This window comes from Oryza sativa, chromosome 10, assembly GCF_034140825.1.
Source record: "Oryza sativa Japonica Group chromosome 10, ASM3414082v1".
Classification (NCBI taxonomy): domain Eukaryota; kingdom Viridiplantae; phylum Streptophyta; class Magnoliopsida; order Poales; family Poaceae; genus Oryza; species Oryza sativa.
The window spans coordinates 16786068-16804906 of record NC_089044.1 but is presented as its reverse complement, the minus strand read 5'-3'; the positions used below and the strand labels follow the sequence as shown (position 1 = coordinate 16804906).

Below are 18839 nucleotides of genomic sequence, written 5' to 3'. Positions count from 1 at the left end.
AAAAGATGGCAGGTTCGTGGAAGGTGGTAGGTAGGCCACGCTTGGGTCACCTATCGATAGTGGTGGTAGGTGGAGCACGCTTTATTTTATTCCTTAAAACGTGTTATCCTATATGGAATATTTGTTTAGAATGAGATGGCATGGTGGTAGGTGGAGCACGCTTTATTTTATTTCCTAAAATGTGTCATCCTATTTGTTTGTAATGAGATGGTATGAGCCATGGTTGGTGAGTCGTATTTCGTCTCATTCTATCTAAAGTGGCTATTTTTTCTCGTAAAAGAAACAACTATCTTAAAACAGCACAGAATATGTAAAAAGTGTTTACACATGTAGATTTTATTCTGTGATAGTAATATAAGATGTAATGAATTATATGTCACATGTTTCATGAGTTTTTGTATTTGTTCTATACTTTTAGTATCAAATCAAAATGATATCCACGGTGTTCTCATTTATTTAGAAGGGATTTAGTAGTACCTAGTAATATACAATGTAATTTAATGCATGATTAAATATATTATCTTTTGGCAGCGCGTATATGGTGTATTCACACTGTCAATAGGATGATGCTAAAGTTGGATTTCCTAGTTGAATTTTGTGTTTCTTTATATAACAGCCCCTCCTAATCTAAATAAGAAAAGAAAAAAAGATGACTTTCCCCTACAACCCTAAACCCACAAGTAAATCCATGTAAATGACTTGTGCATTAACCATGTAAGAACATATTTAGTCGTAGAGTTGTTTTAGTAACTAGCTAAATGCTTATGTGTTGCAGCGGATTTTCTCAAAACAATGGCAATATTGAAGAAAATAGATTAATATCTCTCAAGAAAACATAGTGTTGGAGAAGTGAGCTGCCAACCAGGGTTACCCCCACCCCCACCTAAGTTGCACGGGGCACTACAGGACCCACCACCGTTACGATAAGGGCCCATATGGGGGCGCATGTAACCATCCTGAGGTCCAACAAAAGGACGCCTATAGATGCTCCTTCGAAGGAAGGCCCCAAGGTAAGGAGGGTGCCCCAATGTCGATGCCAGCTCGGGGGCTTGATGGCTGCTTGTTAGTGGGCTAGGGCCGTAAGGTTGGTTTCGAGGGCGGAGGCCTATCTTGGGCACACCGTCACAATTACAGGGATTTGACCTGGCCATGTGTGCTCCCTCACCGTGGCATTTTGCGTTAATGGCAGAATGATGTTATGGAGGAAACGTGGGGATGTGACGGGGCGTACTTCTCGTCACGTGCCCATGCCGCTCCAGTAAAAAGGTGACCCCCCTCTAGCCCTAGTGGCTAACGAGTGAGCCCTATGGTGATCAGGACAATAGCCCAGTTACCCCTCCCTATGCATCGAGAGGAGAGGAAAGCACTTGTATCTGGTAGGACCCTACCAGATGGACGATGACAAGACCAAAGCAAACTAGCTCCTGTGCGAGGGCCCCACCTTTACATAAGCTTGTGTGTGTATGTTGGCATTGAGGTAACCCCTTGCCCTATAAAAGTAGGACCAATGCAGCTGAAACAGCGGTTCAAAACATAGAGATCTCAAAGTCGCTCCCCAACAATCACAAAGAACTCTAAGAACACTTGTAACCCTCACCCTTAAGCAAGAACCGTAGGAGTAAGGTATTAGGCTCTCGACTAGCCCGTACTTGTCTATAGCGTTGTCCACGTAATTCACACCCGACCTCAAATACCAGTACCTTGGTCGAATCTCTAATGGAGGGTATCCAGCCTTCCCGCTTGAGGAGCTTGAGCTCCGACAGCTAGCATGCCAGGTAGGGCGTGTGTCATTGTACAAAATACGACAGTAAAAGGCAAAAGGCCACCCCGCCTCCACCATCCACTGCCGTAGGTCACAAGTGGTGCTCGGTGCACAACACTGACCGACACAACCTCTCAGTGTTGGGTTGTGCAAAACCTGGCCGAGCGCGTCAAGAAGTTTCAACGAGAGTGCAGCAAACCAAGCCTACCATCGAGCAGGAGCAGGATAGATGGTGTGCTGCTCAAATGCCTACCTCGCGAGACTGGTGTTGAGATCATCTCTAATATCCATGAAGGGGAGTGCAGCGGCCACGCCATGTTCGCACCCTAGTTGGGAAAGCCTTTCGCCATGGTTTTTACTAGCCAAAGGCGCTCCAAGATGAAGGTGCATTTATCCCCCTAGTGGTTTTTGGTGGTTAATAACAATATGGTTAACGGACTAATGAGTTTTATTGAGCTACACTCAGGTGCTTTAGTCCCAAGATGTCATGGTACGGTCAAGAGATGCTTGGAGATCCCCCCAAAACATAAATTCAAGCGGGATTAAAACTCGAAGTGTGCATAGGCTAGTTTACCTTTTGCAATCGAGTTTTAGAAAAAACCGTACTATTAAGAGGGGTTCCTGGTGTGGTTCTGGGATACAACAAGTGCTCTTAGTGATATCCAAGTGTCAAATTATTTTTGAGAGCTATTTTTGAAAATGGCTCTGCCCAAGACAGAAGGGCTTAGCCGGAAGTTTCGGTCCTTTGGACCCAAAAGTTCCGGACCGATGATTGGAGAACTTTTCCTAAGTGTGGTCCGGAACTTCCGAAGGACAGGAAGTTCCGGCCCTGTTTCTAGTTCAAAAATATGAGTAACGGCTAGATGATGTCACCTAGCCGTTATATATATCCAGATCGTCCCCAGCTCATGCTTTGGCCATTTCACTTTTGCATTTCCATTCCATAGCTGTTGCTAGCCTCTCCCAAGTGTTTCTTTGCTTCCTCCACCTAATCTTGAGCCATTTTTGTGAGAGAATGCGATTTTGAGGGTGAAGGAGAAAATTTGGAGATGGTGTGAAGGCTAGGATTGGTTTGAGCACTTGGGTATCTTGTGGGCTGACATCTCGGTGCTTATTACTCTTGGAGATCATTTCCTAGATGGTTAGGTGTCGCCTGCGAGCTTCATTTGCAATTGTGGATGTCCCGGGAAAGTTTGTAAAGGTTTTCCTCACCTCTGTAAGGGAACAAGGTAAGTGAGTAAAGAATCTTGTGCTGAAATCCTAGAGGTTTTTCTAGTAGAGCAACTCACACTTGTGGCATTTTCTAAAAGTAGTTTGAGTTTGATCTTGGTGGTCACTCAATTCTAGAAAATGACCTTGAAGTGTTGGAGTTGAAGGTTGTGGATTTCCTCTGAGATTTTTGCACAAGTGAGGCGATGGGTTAATCGAGACCCAGCTCTTTGGAGCTCCTCAACGGAGAGTAGGATCGCGAGATTCGAACTTCAGAAAACTCCTCCTTGTCCACTCTGTGATGTTTCTGTGCTTGTATCTGTGATCCTGTCACTTCTGTGTTTACTTGTGATTCATCTCGTGAGAATTGGCTAAGTTTCTAGAAGTGAAATTTGAATTTCATCTGTGTACCCGGAAGTTCCTGTGCAAGAACACCGGAAGTTCCGGGCTGTCTGAGCAGACTGGAAGTTTCGGTGTTCTACACCAAGAGGTTCCGGGCCTGTTGAATTTTACCGCTGCGATTTGTTTTTGAGTTTTCAGGCAAGCCTATGCACCCCCCCTCTAGGCTCCATCTGTGTGCGTTCACAAGACACCGTCGAGCTAGTACAACGGTGTCATGCCTACTAGTTCCACACAACACAAATCCACCAGACGACGCAAACCCTCCAAACCATCCCCCTGTCGTGACCTTTCGCGATCTGGGGGCTGATATCTTGGGCATGTTTCCCTAGGCCGTTGGAGGCTACGAGTACCTCTTTGTCACCATTGACAAGTTCACCAAGTGGCCGGAGGAATTCCTGGTCACCAAAATCGACAAACATTCCATGCTCAAGTTCATTCAGGGTATCACGAGCCACCTTGGGATCCCAAACCGCATCATCACAGATAACGACACACAAATCACAAGCGACCTGTTCAGAGATTACTGTGAGGGCGTTGGGATCAAACTTTGCTTTGCCTCTCCCACCCACCCAAAAAGCAATGGGCAGGTAGAGTGAACAAACGCCGAAATCTTGAAGGTCCTCAAGATAAGATAGTACAACATGCTCAGGAAACACAGCGTGGAGTAGATCGATGAGCTCCCAACGGTCCTATGGGCTACCCCCTAAAAAAAAGTCATGTGAGCCAATTGAACCACCCTGAGCATAGTAGCAAGGGATACATCGTTCTTCCTCATATATGGGGCTAAAGAAATCCTCCCATCCAAGCTAACCTTCGGCTCATCTCGGGTACAACTCTACAACAGTGGCCCCAAGCAGGAACAGATGCGGCGAGACAACATGGATTATCTAGAAGAGCGCTAGCGGTAGGCCATGCTCTGGGTCTCTACCAGCAACGTAAGGTCCAGGCCCTAGTCCTTCGTCATGTCCTAACACGTGCCGGAAAAACCAAGTTGTCCCCAATGTATAGGGGTGCAAGCGAGCGAACCAGTGAACCCGCTTATAGGTAAAATTAGCGGGTAACCCGCGGGTTACCTACCAATTTGACCTATAAATGGGTTTATGGGTCGACCCACTTACATCTCTAGATACGGTAAGCCGGATCACGGCGCGATAACCCATGGGTTACCATTTATTTGACATATAAGTAGATTCGCAGGTCACCTCGCTTGCATCCCTAGTTGGAAGGCCCCTTTTCTGGTGACCGATGTCCCCCAACTGAGCTAAAGACTGGTTACATAAGATGGGACTCCGCTCCCCAACCCATGGAACATTGAGCACTTCCGTAAATCCTATCCTTAGGAATTTTCTAAGGAAGAGCGTGCTCAGGCCAACATCGGCGGTCTTTAGCCCAGCCCAGTAATATTTTTCCGTAAATATTTTAAGAATTTATGAAATTTTGTTTTGCCCGGTTTATGGAAGTTTTCACTGTTCGTATTTTCTAATAAATCATTTGGAATATCCGAAAATAGAATATTTGCCTCCAACGAGTAGATCTGAGGGTGTGGCTATAAATAGCCTCCTCCACCTCCAAGCTAAGGTTGCTGCATCCATTGCAAAATTTGAGCCTTTGCTTGCGTTGACTTGAGATTCACTTTGAACCTTCTTTTTTCACTTCTTCCACTCCACCGTTCTTCAAGCTTGGATTTTATGCGAGAGAGAGAGAGAGAGAGAGAGAGAGAGAGAGAGTGTGTGTGTGTGTGTTTGATTTGAGTTTGATTGAGTGCTTGGTGTTGGCTTCGTGAAGACTCGTTGAGCACTTGATTCATCCCCAAGAGATATTTGCTTCATTTATTACTCTTAAAGTTTGAGGATTCCTAGATGTTTAGGTGTCGTTCTTAAGCCACCAATCTACTTGTGGTTGGCCAAGAGAGTTTACGAAGGCCAGAACTCGGCTATGTAAGGAAGGAGATACCACTAGTGAAAGAGGAGTGCATTTGTGCAACCTCGAGGAAAGGGTTGGAAAACACCCGGCTCTTTGTGAGCTCTTCAACAAAGAGTAGAATCCCTTTAATGATTTGAACTTCAGGAACAAATCGACTTGTAGGAATCCCGGTGATATCTCCCTCTCACTCCTTTAGCTTTGCTCCTTGGTGCCGCTAGTAGTTTAGTCGTTGTTTGTGCATATCCTTTTTTGTGCTTAGGGCCTAAGTGACCTTTCAATATTTTTTTTTCAAAGGATCAATGAGCGTACTCTGTACAAGAGTAGTAGCAACTAAAATGTGTGTAAAGAAGAGAAATATATACGGCTATGACAGGAAGGAATGTTAAATTATCATGTAAGCTGTATATCACAAAAAAGTTCTCAAATTATATGTAATATATTTCTCAACAGAGAGCGTTGACTACTTTTATACTCAAAGGTTTAAAAGAACTGAAAGGAACTGGCTTTAGCAACTTAGAACTTACACGTCTTGCAACGTAGCATCCTACAAAAACGTAACATGGTTTTTTTTTTAAAAAAAATGCCTATTCACTATCCCCTCTAGGCCGCACTTGATCCTTCATTTAGCTCATGGACACTAAGAAAACCGTGGTCATCTATCACCAGACACACTAGATCAGCTGAAAAGGTTACTTTACCTTTGGATAGATTAAGTGCATTCTCACATGTTGGCTCCCTTTGGCCTAAAATGTCGAAGAGGAGTGGATTATAACTTTTTATGTAGATTACACAAGATTCACTAAATAGTTAACCCAAAAGCTAAAACAGACCTGTGCACACAACTCATCAAATATCCACGCCTGTTCATTTGTAACAGAATCATTTGGGTTTATCTTGTTCCAAGTTGTCAGTGTATAAAATATGGAATACCCCACCGATGTGGACATACCTTGGAAGAATACCACTGTTGGTACAAAACCAACTAGTGTATTTCAGATATGTTGTGTATTCAATGTCCCTAAGATGAGCAATATTTACATATTTATACAAGGGTTAGACAATGGGAAATTACTGTTCTAGCCCTACTCTCCTAAATGAGCCGTGGTGGCTGCCACGTGGGCCAGCCATCAGGCCATTCGTAATTCGCCCGTGATGCCTGCCCGGCCTCGTCTGCTGAGCCTTGCTGTCAGAGGTGGTTGGGAAGGGCGTATTGCGCATTTATGAGTTCCCACTACGCCCTGCTCCGCATTCGGCTCCGTCTCCATGACTCCTTTACTACCTGAGAGCTCCGGAGGCAACGGCTTGCCTCCGAAGGCCTTGTAGTGCTCCGGGAGTTCCGGAGGCTATGCCTCCTTCTGGAGCCATTGGTTAGCACCGGAGGCCACTCCCGAGCTCGGTCGACCTCCCAGGAAGGTGGGGGGGGGGGGGGGCTCCGGAACATCGGAGCCACTGACGGAGGCACACTCCGTTTATTCTGGAGCCATCCCCCCAACAACCACATACCAACTACTATTCAGAAACAAAACAAAAAATAGGGATAGAATTATGAGTAGATAAGCAAGCAATCCTCGATAAGGATAAGATACCTACTCCTACTTGAGCCCGACCAGGACTATCAGATTCGTATCCTAACTTACCTCGCGAATTCTACTTGATAAGGGGGCAACCGAAGGTATAAATACAAACAAGGTTGTAAAAATCTCAATTTTATCATATGATTTTATAACTTTTTATGATTTTAATTAAGGGGCTTGATTCTATAATTCTAGTAGGTAGGATCTACGATTTTACAAATTTTATGTATACAATTCTATGATTGCAACCTTCAAGACCTCAAATTATGATTTAGGGTCGCAGTTTTAACAACCCTGAATACAAGGCTTGCTTGGAGAGGAAAGGATCAAATTGCAACCCAAGGGGTGACAACATAAACCACATCCAATTCATTGAGCCGACACTAGTGGATCCTCCAAGACAACTACCAGCCGACCACCTCAATAAGCTTTTGTCAACATAATCATAGGTTAGATTAGGGTTTTCATCCATACTTTGTATTGTACTCGTGAAATTGAAATAGTGGAAACACCAAATATTGTATAGGGCTATTACCCTCCAGGGGGCTTGAACCTATATAAAAACCCTTGTCTTCTTTGCTCTCACGACATTTTCGTCTGCATCCTTATACCTGTCTTACAATATATACACAAATACAAATACCATAGTTGGACAATCCGTCGACAAGGGTATTTCTGGTTCATGTAGCATGGAAGAAAAGTAACATAGAGTCTGGCATTTAGCTCAATGATAATATTTGTCGGCAAGTTATTGCATTGTACAATTGTATATTCCATAGCCTAGAGATGCTCAAAACTAAGAAACAATTTGCTGTTTGTCATCCAATTTGCAGCAATTTTAGGATTTGCCACTCAATACACAACACATTCGGATTTTACCATCGGGGGTGTGAATTCCTTCTTTCCGTGCCACTTTCGTCATCCAGCCATGAGTTTGTCCTCCAGCTGTTCGACAACTGCCTCTCCAGCGAGCTCTCAGAGTCCTCGGCGAGCCACGACTGCTCAAGTCGCTGCACGTCGGCGGCAATTGTGACTTGTCCAGCCAGGTTCCAGAGTCCTTCTCGAAGCTGTCCAACCTAGTCATGTTGGGCCTTGCTAACACCAAGATCTCTGACCTGTCCTCGGCATCGCTTAGCTAGCTCGAGAGCTTGCAGACGCTGTCCATATGGGTGAGGCTCAGCCATGGCGGCTCAGGGGCACGTTCGTCGTCAGTAGCGACAAGGCGTGACAGCACCCCTGAGTGGCGTGGTGGCGGAGAAGACGCTTAATGTCAGCTCGGCGATGAGGTGGGGCTTGAGCTCAGACTCCGATGCTAAGGAATAGGTCAAGCTGACCCCTGTTGCCCATCTCCATCACCGAGAATAACCTTTTCAACTCCCGCCGACTCTAGGTAATCTATGGACAGGTCTCCAACCACCCATCCTGTGCCGGAGCAGCTTCAAGGCAGCGAGTGATGCAGCATCGTCAGGGAGGTTGACTATGAAGACACGAGCGTGACCTTTGCCAACATACTGGGGATAGATGTTAAGCGGAGAGTCAACCCTCTTCTCTCTCTCCCTCTCTCGGTCTCCCATTCACATTGACATCAATCATAGATCTATGTTTTCTTCTTCTTTTTTAATTACATAATAGACGCACACGCACACACACTACTGCACACCCACAAATGCACCTCCTCACACATGCTCAAAGAGATGAAACCAACGACACATATATGGTCTCACTAAAATCATATTGAAAGTCTATCTACATATGCGTAATATTTGTGGGCACTAGGATTTGAACCTTGGTGGTGAAGTCATGCACCCACGATTCCATCACCACACTTCCATGTGTTAGAAAACTCATTCACGGGGTATAAGTGAGATATTGCGTGTAGATGCGTCTGCGTCTCTTATCTTGCGCGTTCGAGCGCATCTACCGTGTAATTGGGAAAAAAAATATAGGGGCGGTATCACATCTTAAAAGTTGCATTGCTACAGAATACCCAACTCCGATGGGTATCAATTATCCGGGATCCGTATCATCCAGACAAAGATCGTGCCAATAGTAGGAGTATATATTTTCCGTTCTCTGCACCCACTCTATTTACAGTTCGGATGCGATGCAGCAGATCTCCTCTAATGGTACATGTACTAGTTACAAAATCTATCCCCTTTAATTGTTCATGGAATTACACCCCAAAAATCATGGAAGCCATATATACCTACCTGAAGAGGCCGGTGCATGCACACTGTCAAAAAGAATATGGCATTCAACTCTTCTTCCAGGGTAGGTCCAGTAAGCTGTTTGGCCATAAAACACCCAAGCCGATAACGTGAACAGGCAGATGTACATTTGTGGTGTCTTGGGTTCGTTAGGTTTCTCTCGGCTCTGATCTTGGCAATGAATTTTGCCTCGTCAACTCGTAGCTTGGCTCCGGACTATGATTAACCGTATTGATGCGCATTGAGCACAGGAAGAAGAATGAGGACGTGTAAATAGTAATATGCCACAGGCTGCACGAGAAGGAAAAGAAAAAAAAACACAATATGTGATGAGTTTTGAGTGATAGCAAGAAGATATAACATCGGTGGACATGAAAACTAAGTTATTTTGGAAGTTAGTATGGATGAGGAAGCCACACACCTGTGCCAAACCCAATAGCTACGATTTGATTCTAGCTTCCAGCTTGTACCCGCAAATGCTAATGTGATGAAACCCAGAAGTAAATAGAACCAACGGAATCGTTTGTTCAGCAAATCCAGACTGTTCGAAAATAAACTCCTGAGGTTTGGCCAGCTGTAGGGAAGAATGGCAATATGGGAAAAATGTGTCAGCTTACCAAAGGAAATGCTAGACATTTTGATGGTGCTTGCCATAATCTTAGGCACAGAGGGCATACGCACTAAAAACTGTTTTGGACTAAGATTATATGGAAACCATATAATCGTGAGGCATATTTAAAGCTAGAGCCCGGTATAGGCTCTTAGTCTATTTAGAGATTATCTTCTTACAATAGTTGAGATGACCGAGACTAACAATAAATGCACAAAAATAATTTTCTATTACATTTCTTTCTTTTTACTATCTTCATGCATCAAGTTTCTTTTTACTATTACATTTCTTTCTTTTTAAGCTGTTGTTAAGCTTAACAACGATGTTTCTCTCTCCTTTCTCATCTCTCTTTCATGTCAGCAAACTTACCTTGTTAAGAACCCTAAGAGCCCGTTATTAATTGTTGTTTATTAATTGTCGTTGTACTGTAAGTACAATCACTTCCCTAGCCCCCAAAAGAAAAGGAGTACAATCACTTTACCTTTGAGGTACATTAAGATTAATTCGCCACGGCCAGCATACGAATCTTCTTGCTGTAGAGAACTCCAATAGCCATCCAATAAGCAGGCCAAGAGAACCAATAGCAATGACAATACCAATATTTGCAGATCTGAGATGGTAACTCAAACCTTATTACTTGTATGTCCTGCGCTCATGTGGTACATGAAAAGAAAAATGGTAGCTAGCGATTTGCATACCTGGTAGCACCTGTTGCAGCTAAAAGAGCTGTGAGAATAAAGACAGCGGTATGCATGGCTCGCTTTGAAGTTTCATCAATTGTAGCCATATATATGAACGTACCAACAACAGCCATAAAGGAAAGCCAGAAATCCAAAAACTGTATGCAGATAAGAGCTCAGTGGTCAAGGCTTGATAATTTATCAACAGCATTTTAGAGTGTAAATAATAGAGCAAGAAAGGATGCACTAATGGTCAGGTGACAATTGGATTGAGATGGTGTGAACCATTTAATCAGAGTACACACCAGTGACATACAGTGGAAAAGCTGCCCATGCTCGGAGAGGCCCTGGAGCCTATGCGAAATTCCTAAATATGCAGTAGGCGCAAGGACTTGCGTGGCATGAGTGTCTACGTTTGACTTGTGTTAGAAAATAAATAAGCAATGATTTGACATAATCAATGGGTGTGTAAAGCATGGGTTGCACACACAACATAATGGAGATTAAAGAGTTTGTCATACATTAGTTGCCATTAAATGTTACTCCCTCCGCCCATAAATAGTTTATTTTTAGCATCCAAAATTTGTCCCACAGAGTTTATTTGAAGCTTGTTTCCTTTGGCTAATGCATGTGCAATTAACGGGCTCTGGCTAACAAAAATGACGCCACCCAATCAGCACACGTGGGAGTTAAGCTAACAGGAATAATGATAGGGAACCTAAGCCTATTACTCCACACTAATCTGTCTGAGAATTGCTAAAGACCAAGTGTTTGTGGGACGGAGAGCCCAGATATAACTTTATAATTGCAGGTAGTTAGCGATGATTAGCTATGACTAAGTTGGGTTTAACTATAATAATTACTAACAATTACTGCAGCTATGTGTGCTTGTTAATTACTATATAAGCATAAAAAATAGTGTTTACATAATAAAACAAAATATGTGTTGACATAACGCATATATTTAAAGCAAATAAAACCATTCACGTATCATCTAGCGCATCCAACCAACAGAAGGTACAATCTGATAAATCCAACTAAGAGAGCCAACTGGTACCATCCCATCTAGCACTATACAACTTTCTCCTCCCCTCTGAACAAGATAGTATGCACCAGGTACCCACATCTCATGAATGGTATAATGGGCTAGAAATTCCATTAAAGAATCTTATGTGGCGAGTAGCTCACCTGTAATACACGGAAAGATAGTATGCACCAGGTACCCACATCACATGAATGGTATAAAGCACTAGAAATTCCACTAGAAGTGTAAAGAATCCATTCTGCAAATGCCTGGGTGGCAAAAGGAAAAAAGGTTAAGATGACATTGAACAGATCTAATTCATTCATATCAAAGAGCAAAAGAAAACATAAATTTAGCTTCTTAAATGGGGACATATTTGATAATTGAATATCAATAATTCAAGACAGAAAGCGGCTGTAAGCATGGCATTTTCTTTTGGACAGGGATACCAACTGCCATGTGCATCATGGCTGCAGAGGACTGACTGCCAACCAGCAAGACAGGCGTACGCTGAACATTCCATCTATTTACTAGTGTTTGAGATAAGATCAGTTTAGGCTGTTGGGCAGGCCTGGTTGTGTAGACTAGTCTACTAGATATGTCAGGACAATCTAGATGCTAGCTATGTTAGATATAAGATTAGATAGAATTTTTTTAATCCATTCAGTTAGGCCATCTAAATTGAATGGGCATTCCCTTTTGAGTTAAGAAGAAATACATATTATGCACTTGGTTCATACAACATGTTTCAAATATGAGATGCCGATGGTCAGAAGAAATTATGAAATCCCTCTAATTGCATGTAGCTCATTAATCTTTCTGACAACTCCTAAAATTGTTCATGTGGATCAAATAAGTTGTAAACATAGGTACGCCTGGGGAAGCCTGGCTGACATGAGTTCCTCATGCCACTAGATAGAGGAGGAGAGGCACCAGCACCACATGAGCTCCTGCACCTTACTGACGAAATTTTAGGAAACTGGTGCAATTTACTCAAGAAAAAAAGGCTGGCTAGTATCTAAAAGACCGAAACAAATTATTTAATAAAATCATCACTCTGGATAAGAACATACCTTTTGCCGGAGAGCCCAAAAGGCAGGTAAAATTGCTGCACCATTTGATGCAATTAGAAAGACAGACTGCCAGATGTGCCCTGTGCATAGATACAACAATATTTATTGCATAAAGTAGATTCACTCCCTGGAAAATAAGCTGCAACTAACATTAAGCAAGGTTGGAAAGGAAGTTCCAACCACTTCTCTCTCTCTCTCTCTTTTTTTTTTTGAAGAATTCCAACTACATATGTCAAGAACTTGGTATACACTGGATCATAATTTTTTGTACTTTTCATCCGCCAAAGAAGTTTACGTAGGACAGTTTGTCTCAGCTTTGTTAACTCTGGGTCATTCTAAAAATCTATGGAATAAATTACTTCCTACAAACAACAATAGTTTGGATATTCAGTTGCCTCTCTGCAGCTAAAAAGTCTGCACAGAACAACATTTCAGTAGTTTGTTATGGATGGACATTATGGTGCGTCGGCATAACATTAATTCAGGATAAGCAAGTTCTGCAGCAGTTGGAGAATCCTAATAGGCTAAGAGATGTCATATTTCTTATTCCTCTGTTAGAGTTTCCTAGTTTTATTTTGTCAACAGAGTCCTATTAGTATTATATTACTAGTTTGTTTCATTTTCCCTTATCTAGAGGCACCTCAGTATAAAGGTAGCCTAGTATTGTATTCTGTCCTCAAGCAAAAATACATATCTAAAGGGGATTAACCCAAAAGTTCCAGCCATATCAAGTTTGTAATGAACAAAATGTGTATTAAGTAGAGTGTGTTTGGAACAGAAAACTCCAAATAAGCACATACTTTGAATTGCTTACTACTACGGAGTTACACTTACACGTACATGAAGTCTAACTAGCAACCAAGGTAATCTCAGTTACCACAAAATGCCCTAGTGTAGAAAAATATTAAAGTCTGCTGCTGCTAAAGAATTACTCCCTCCTTCCCAAATTGAACATCATGTAATAGAATCCAAAATTTCTCAAATTGATCATCATATAACTGCATGGACACGGATTTCATCGAAATACAATTAATGCAGTATGAGAGAATGTGTGTATGCTAGGGTGTAATTGGCATAGGGTTTTAATTGATGCATGCATTGTGGGAGAATGTGTGCATGGTGTCTTGATTGATGTGATTTAAATTGCCCTTGGTCTTGGTGCATAAACTTATATGATGATCAATTTGGGAAGGAGGGAGTATATTAGATACATTTGTGATTTCTACCCAGAAATAGGGCTACTACTGCTGTAGTATGCATTAGCTGAGAAAATTTAGAAACTAAATACGAGGGAGTTTACCATTAGGTGAAACTAATTCATCATTGCAATCAAACCCACCATGATCACGATCGCACGTGCAGAAGCTAGAAAATGAAGAAAAAAATATCGTTACAGCGCAAAGAGCAAAAAAAGAGAAACAAATATTTTCACGCTATAGGGAAACATCTTGTGGAATTACCTGTAGAACGTTAGCCCACTTTCATCAATTGAGGAATGACACGCTCCTTTCTGATTGCAGTTCTTATGGCATCCCTGAAGAGATATGGACATGTACGTCTGAGAATTTGATTTATCACTTGGATGTTTCACACCAAAGCACCAAGTTCCCTCCTTTGCATAGAAAATAGATAGATCCATATCTGAATTTGTGGAATTTTGTAATGAAAAATATACTGAGCCATTACTGCTGCTTGTCCTGCTTGCATAATAATCCCAACTCTCATTTGATGGTAAACCACCATATCTCGAGTACAACTCATAATTCAATTCTTTATCTGATTTTATCTGGACATGGATAAGCGCACCGGCTGAACCTTCGGGAATATCCAGAAAGAAATAAGTCCATGCAAATGGCTCAAAAGATGAGTTGCTTAAAAATTGTTCCAGGGAGAAGTGACTATACTCCAGGGATGCCTTTCCATCACTAGGAACATAATATGACTCGAAAGGGACAGAAGGACTTCGTTTAGGAACCCTCTGCATTTTAAGAACAGTGATTAATTAATAAAGATGTCTTTGCAGAAACTAGGTTTTACCTAACAAAGCATGCAGATGCCAGCACAAAAAAGAACTTGTGATGGAAAAACTACAAAATCAGTCAGATGGCAATTCATGGGTAGCAAAGTGTTTGGTTTATTTCAACTTTAAAATCATCACATCATAGAAACCGGAGATTGAAAGGTCAAAACATGTGTGGCTACAGTCGATAACAAAAGTAAATTCCATAACTTCTCATCCTACCTGGAGCACATATGCCTCCCATGAGCAATTGGTTCCAGCTTTTCCATTCAGGCATCCAGTCACTTGCCACTCTAATGAGAAGCATGTCGTATCCAGTAAAGGTGTTGATGCTGTGCTATTCATCTGTGTTATATTTACAGTCTCAATAGCGATATACCACCGTCCAATATTTGGCAACTTTAAAACCAAAGGAGCACTGCTGATGTCACCTGAATAATCATGCAAATCTCTCCGAGGAAAGGCATTGTAGCGCAGGTAACAAATTAAGGATGACCTTTGAGCTAACCCAAAATTCGTAGCTGTAATTTCAAATTGCAATGCTAGGTCAACCACATCCAAGAAGTAGAACTTCATATCACCCTGCCTTAAGCATAATGAGCCATTTGAAATGGCACAAGTGATCGAGTTGTCCATTCTCGAATAGGTTGTACTGTTGGAGCCAACTCCCTTTTCTTCTAAATGGTTCCACTGCGACAGAAAATTAATACGCCTTGTGTGCTCTCTGGTATTCAAAGTTTTCCTCTTGTCAATATTCAAACCCATAAGATTTCTCGAGTTGTTATATCCTGAAGACTGAGAACAACTAATCATTTCTATTGTTTGGTTACAATATGGTCCCCATAGTGCTGAAGTTGGACATCCTTCTACAGTTATACTAGTGCTCACAGAACGTGCCCTGCCTCGGCTAATCTGCAGAAGTATATTATCAACAATTCAAAATTTGCTTGATGCATTCATGCTGAAAAATAAAATAGATGATAGTGCAGTAAACTACACATTCCCTAGTTAGAAATGAGGCATACCATCTTTGATTGCGTGCGAGCAGGTCCAAGGCCATTAAAGTAACCAATGTACCATATTCCTGGAGATATCTGCACAGAACAATGGTTGACAAACCATAAGATGCTACAACGGAAGATGGAGCTGTTACATCAGGGGACAACAATACATTTCTTGCACTTAATGATCAGATAAGGCCAATGGATAACACAAGTAAATAGAACTGTATGGGCAGAATCAATCATTTGACTTGAGAAAATTCCAGCACTAAGGGCACAGAAGAACTCAATAAATAGACCTAACAGGTTTATGCGGTGTGGAAGTTGACTTTCAATTATAAGGATCCAAATGTCATTATTAGTTTACGTGTAATCATACAACTATTTGTAACTCAATCAAGATAACCACCGATGTGCACTTCTGCATCAGTGTCAAATCTGCTACTAAGACTGTTATTACTGTAAAAAGGTAAGAACAGCATATCGATTTACAAATTACAGCATCAGGATTGTTAACCTGGTCATTTCTTAACACAATCGTCGTGTTTTTCTGAAATGGTATGCATTGCGCCAGATCTGACTGATTATTGGTACTGCCAAAAGACCCAACAACGAGAAAGTTTGATACTGCAACAAAGAACCTTCCTGTCAAAATTGGTTTAATCAGAAAGTTATCTAAACATTGATAATAAGGATCCAATAAGAAGAACCAAAAGAACAACTCACTAGAAAAATGCCCTCAAAATGAACTTTTTTTATGGAGCTAATGAACTCCTAATCATGCCTATCTGTCATGTGGTTTATTTATTTTCTCAGTTCTCTTTTATTTGCAAGGAATTGTAATGGATTTTCACATATAAAATATAACACTAATTATTATTGGGTTGAGAACTACATAGTATACTCCATTCCCAATTTGAAAGACAATATTCTTAAATCGTATATCTATTACTCATTTAACAAATTTATCTTGCAATTAACCATGCATGCAGGATTATCTGAATACAATTATACAAAAAGTTATTTAAGACCTCAAAGGTGTTAATCATCACATAAGACAATGTATTTGGTACTCACATAAAGTGTCCAGAAAAGAATCAGATATATCAGGAATAGGAGGGTTGGAATTCATCAAACAAATGATAGCAAGATCTCTTCTTGGCAGATCCTTCAAGTGCTCCCTCTGCTGTATTTTCCAAAGAAATATTGCACAAACTATACATAAGTCAACTGTGCAATCTTCTGTACAATATAGTCAGATATAAACTAAACAGATGATGCAATACCAAAATGCTGTTCTACGTCAAGTTAAAGAGTTCATAAAACAGAATAATGCAGCTCACTCTATTACACATAACTACTCACCGATCAGCATTTCATATTCTTTTCACTGCACTACACATAGAAGGCACCGAGCTAAACTGCTGTACCACCTAAATTTTCTTTGGAAAGTAAAGGTTAAACAAACAAGCTGCTTGCCCACTTTTAGATGAAGACCATATTCATCAACCCTTGCTCCTCTATCTTGATATACTATTTCCAAAAAGGAATACATGAATCCCTGTGTGGTGTGTTATGTATAGATTCTGGGGAATCAATATGAACATTACAGCACACATACTTTCATATGGGATGATAAGATCATGAAAAGAAAATATTTTTAAAGTAAAAAATGGGGATTTCCAATTTTTTTTTCATCCATAACAGAAGAAAACACCATGTCCTTGCATCCATGGAGGTGCTCGAAACTCGAAAAAAAAACATCATGCCTTAGTAAATTCACACTCAAAATGATACCCCAAGTTAGCTTCAAAACAATCAGCATATTCATACCAACCAAGGATAGCTGACAAAATGAACTACTACTGCCACCAAATGTTCAGGTCACAATATCTTAATGTTTAGATACTTCTTGTACTAACCACGGCCCAATCTACCAGGTCAACTCAGAAAACCCACACTGCTCACTGATTATAAGAATACTAGCATATCCATAAACCAACGAATCTATAAAAAGAATATTGTATTTATTATTAGACAGAAAATATAGTTCTCAGAAGGCCAGAATCTTCACTTACAATGTCTCTGTCAGTCGCGAAATCCATGGTGACGGAAGAAAACGACGGCGGCAATTCAACTGCGAGCAACGAAAGCAAAGTATGAGGGTAAATCCAAGATGAAAACAAAAAAACAAAAGAAATCCAAATACAGATGCGACAAAATCCGTGGTTTCGCTGCACGCTTAAAGGTGAACATGTTGCATGTGAAAACTCACAACCGAGCCTAGATGCACCAATCTTCTTTAATTACCTAGGTAAGCAAAGCATCTAGCGAGCTTAATTAACTTAACTTAAGCAAACTTAACTTAAGCAAAAATTAGAGCAGTCGCAGCAGCTAATTCCACTCAAAATCGCACTTCTAGTTTAGGGGGGAAGTGAGACGAACACCACCACCTGGGAAGAAATCTCTAAATACGAACACAAAATCTCCCAAACCGCAACACAAAAGCGTGACCAAAAAAAAAAACAAACGGAATCCCGCGGCGGCGATCATCACGGCGGAAAAGGCGCACGCGGCATGATAATCACACGAGGGAGCTCAAGCCGAAGCAAACCCAAACCCCACCGCAACCGCGAGCAGAGATTCCAGGGCTCCTAACCGCGCAGGTAGCTCCAGTCGTAGGGCTTCAGCCACAGCCTCGGCTGCCCGTAGCTCCCCACCACCACCGGCTGCGCCCCGCAGCCCACCACCGCCACCGCCCACCACCACCACCACCACACCACCACTCCCAGCGCCGCCGCCACCTTCGCCCGTCTCGCCGCCGCCATGGACTCCACCACCACCACCACCACCGCTCTAAAACCTAAAACCCTCCCGCCGCGGCTGCTCCGGAGATCGACGACGACGGCGAGGGGGGGAGAGGAAGAAGAGGAGGCTTTGCTTTCCTCCCACGCGGCGCCACTACTACTAATCTCTTCCGCTTTGGGTTTTTTTTTTCTTCTTCTTCTCTTTTTCCAATCTTTTTCCGCTTTTATTATCGCGAGAGAAAAAAAGAAAAGGAAAAAGGAAAGCGACGCGTGAGATGGCGAGGGCGAGAGTGACGTGTACCCGTACGGAGAATACGGTTGACTGCTGCCGGTAGTATCGTCGTCTTCGTATACATACGGATTTTGTTTTTAAATTTTACTATCTTTTAAAAAAAATGTGTTCTAGAGACGAATGTTTTTCAATGCGTTTGACACGTGTCGGGTCACGCTGTTTTCGTGAGGGCGTGACCGGGTTGGTGGAGACGATGACAGGTGGGGACAGGGAGGGTGTGGGGCCGGGTGTCAGTGGGATGTGTGCAGGAGCTAG

General features: G+C 42.0%; 1 protein-coding gene across 1 annotated transcript; it reads right to left on the bottom strand.

Moving 5' to 3' along the window:
- Positions 1 to 8813: 8813 nt before the first annotated feature.
- On the bottom strand, positions 8814 to 18487 carry LOC4348750 (uncharacterized). The gene is made up of 14 exons (XM_015759132.3): positions 18145 to 18487; positions 17564 to 17622; positions 16563 to 16671; positions 16003 to 16112; positions 15510 to 15578; positions 14707 to 15396; positions 13925 to 14442; positions 13765 to 13829; positions 12465 to 12544; positions 11556 to 11660; positions 10386 to 10525; positions 10169 to 10297; positions 9499 to 9651; positions 8814 to 9368 (listed from the first exon to the last, which is right to left on the bottom strand). Exons 1-14 carry the CDS (start codon positions 18311 to 18313, stop codon positions 9227 to 9229), a joined length of 2538 nt encoding a protein of 845 aa, XP_015614618.1. The 5' UTR covers positions 18314 to 18487; the 3' UTR covers positions 8814 to 9226.
- Positions 18488 to 18839: the final 352 nt, after the last annotated feature.

Bases quoted from the DNA above. Each gene is read 5' to 3' on its own strand.
- LOC4348750 (XM_015759132.3), bottom strand. From the start codon at position 18,313: ATGGCGGCGGCGAGACGGGCGAAGGTGGCGGCGGCGCTGGGAGTGGTG. The intron at 17,623-18,144 runs GTTAGGAGCCCT...CGTTGCTCGCAG, and splicing joins CGACTGGAGCTACCTGCGCG to TTGAATTGCCGCCGTCGTTT. The intron at 16,672-17,563 runs GTAAGTGAAGAT...TGGAAAATACAG, and splicing joins TCGCGACTGACAGAGACATT to CAGAGGGAGCACTTGAAGGA.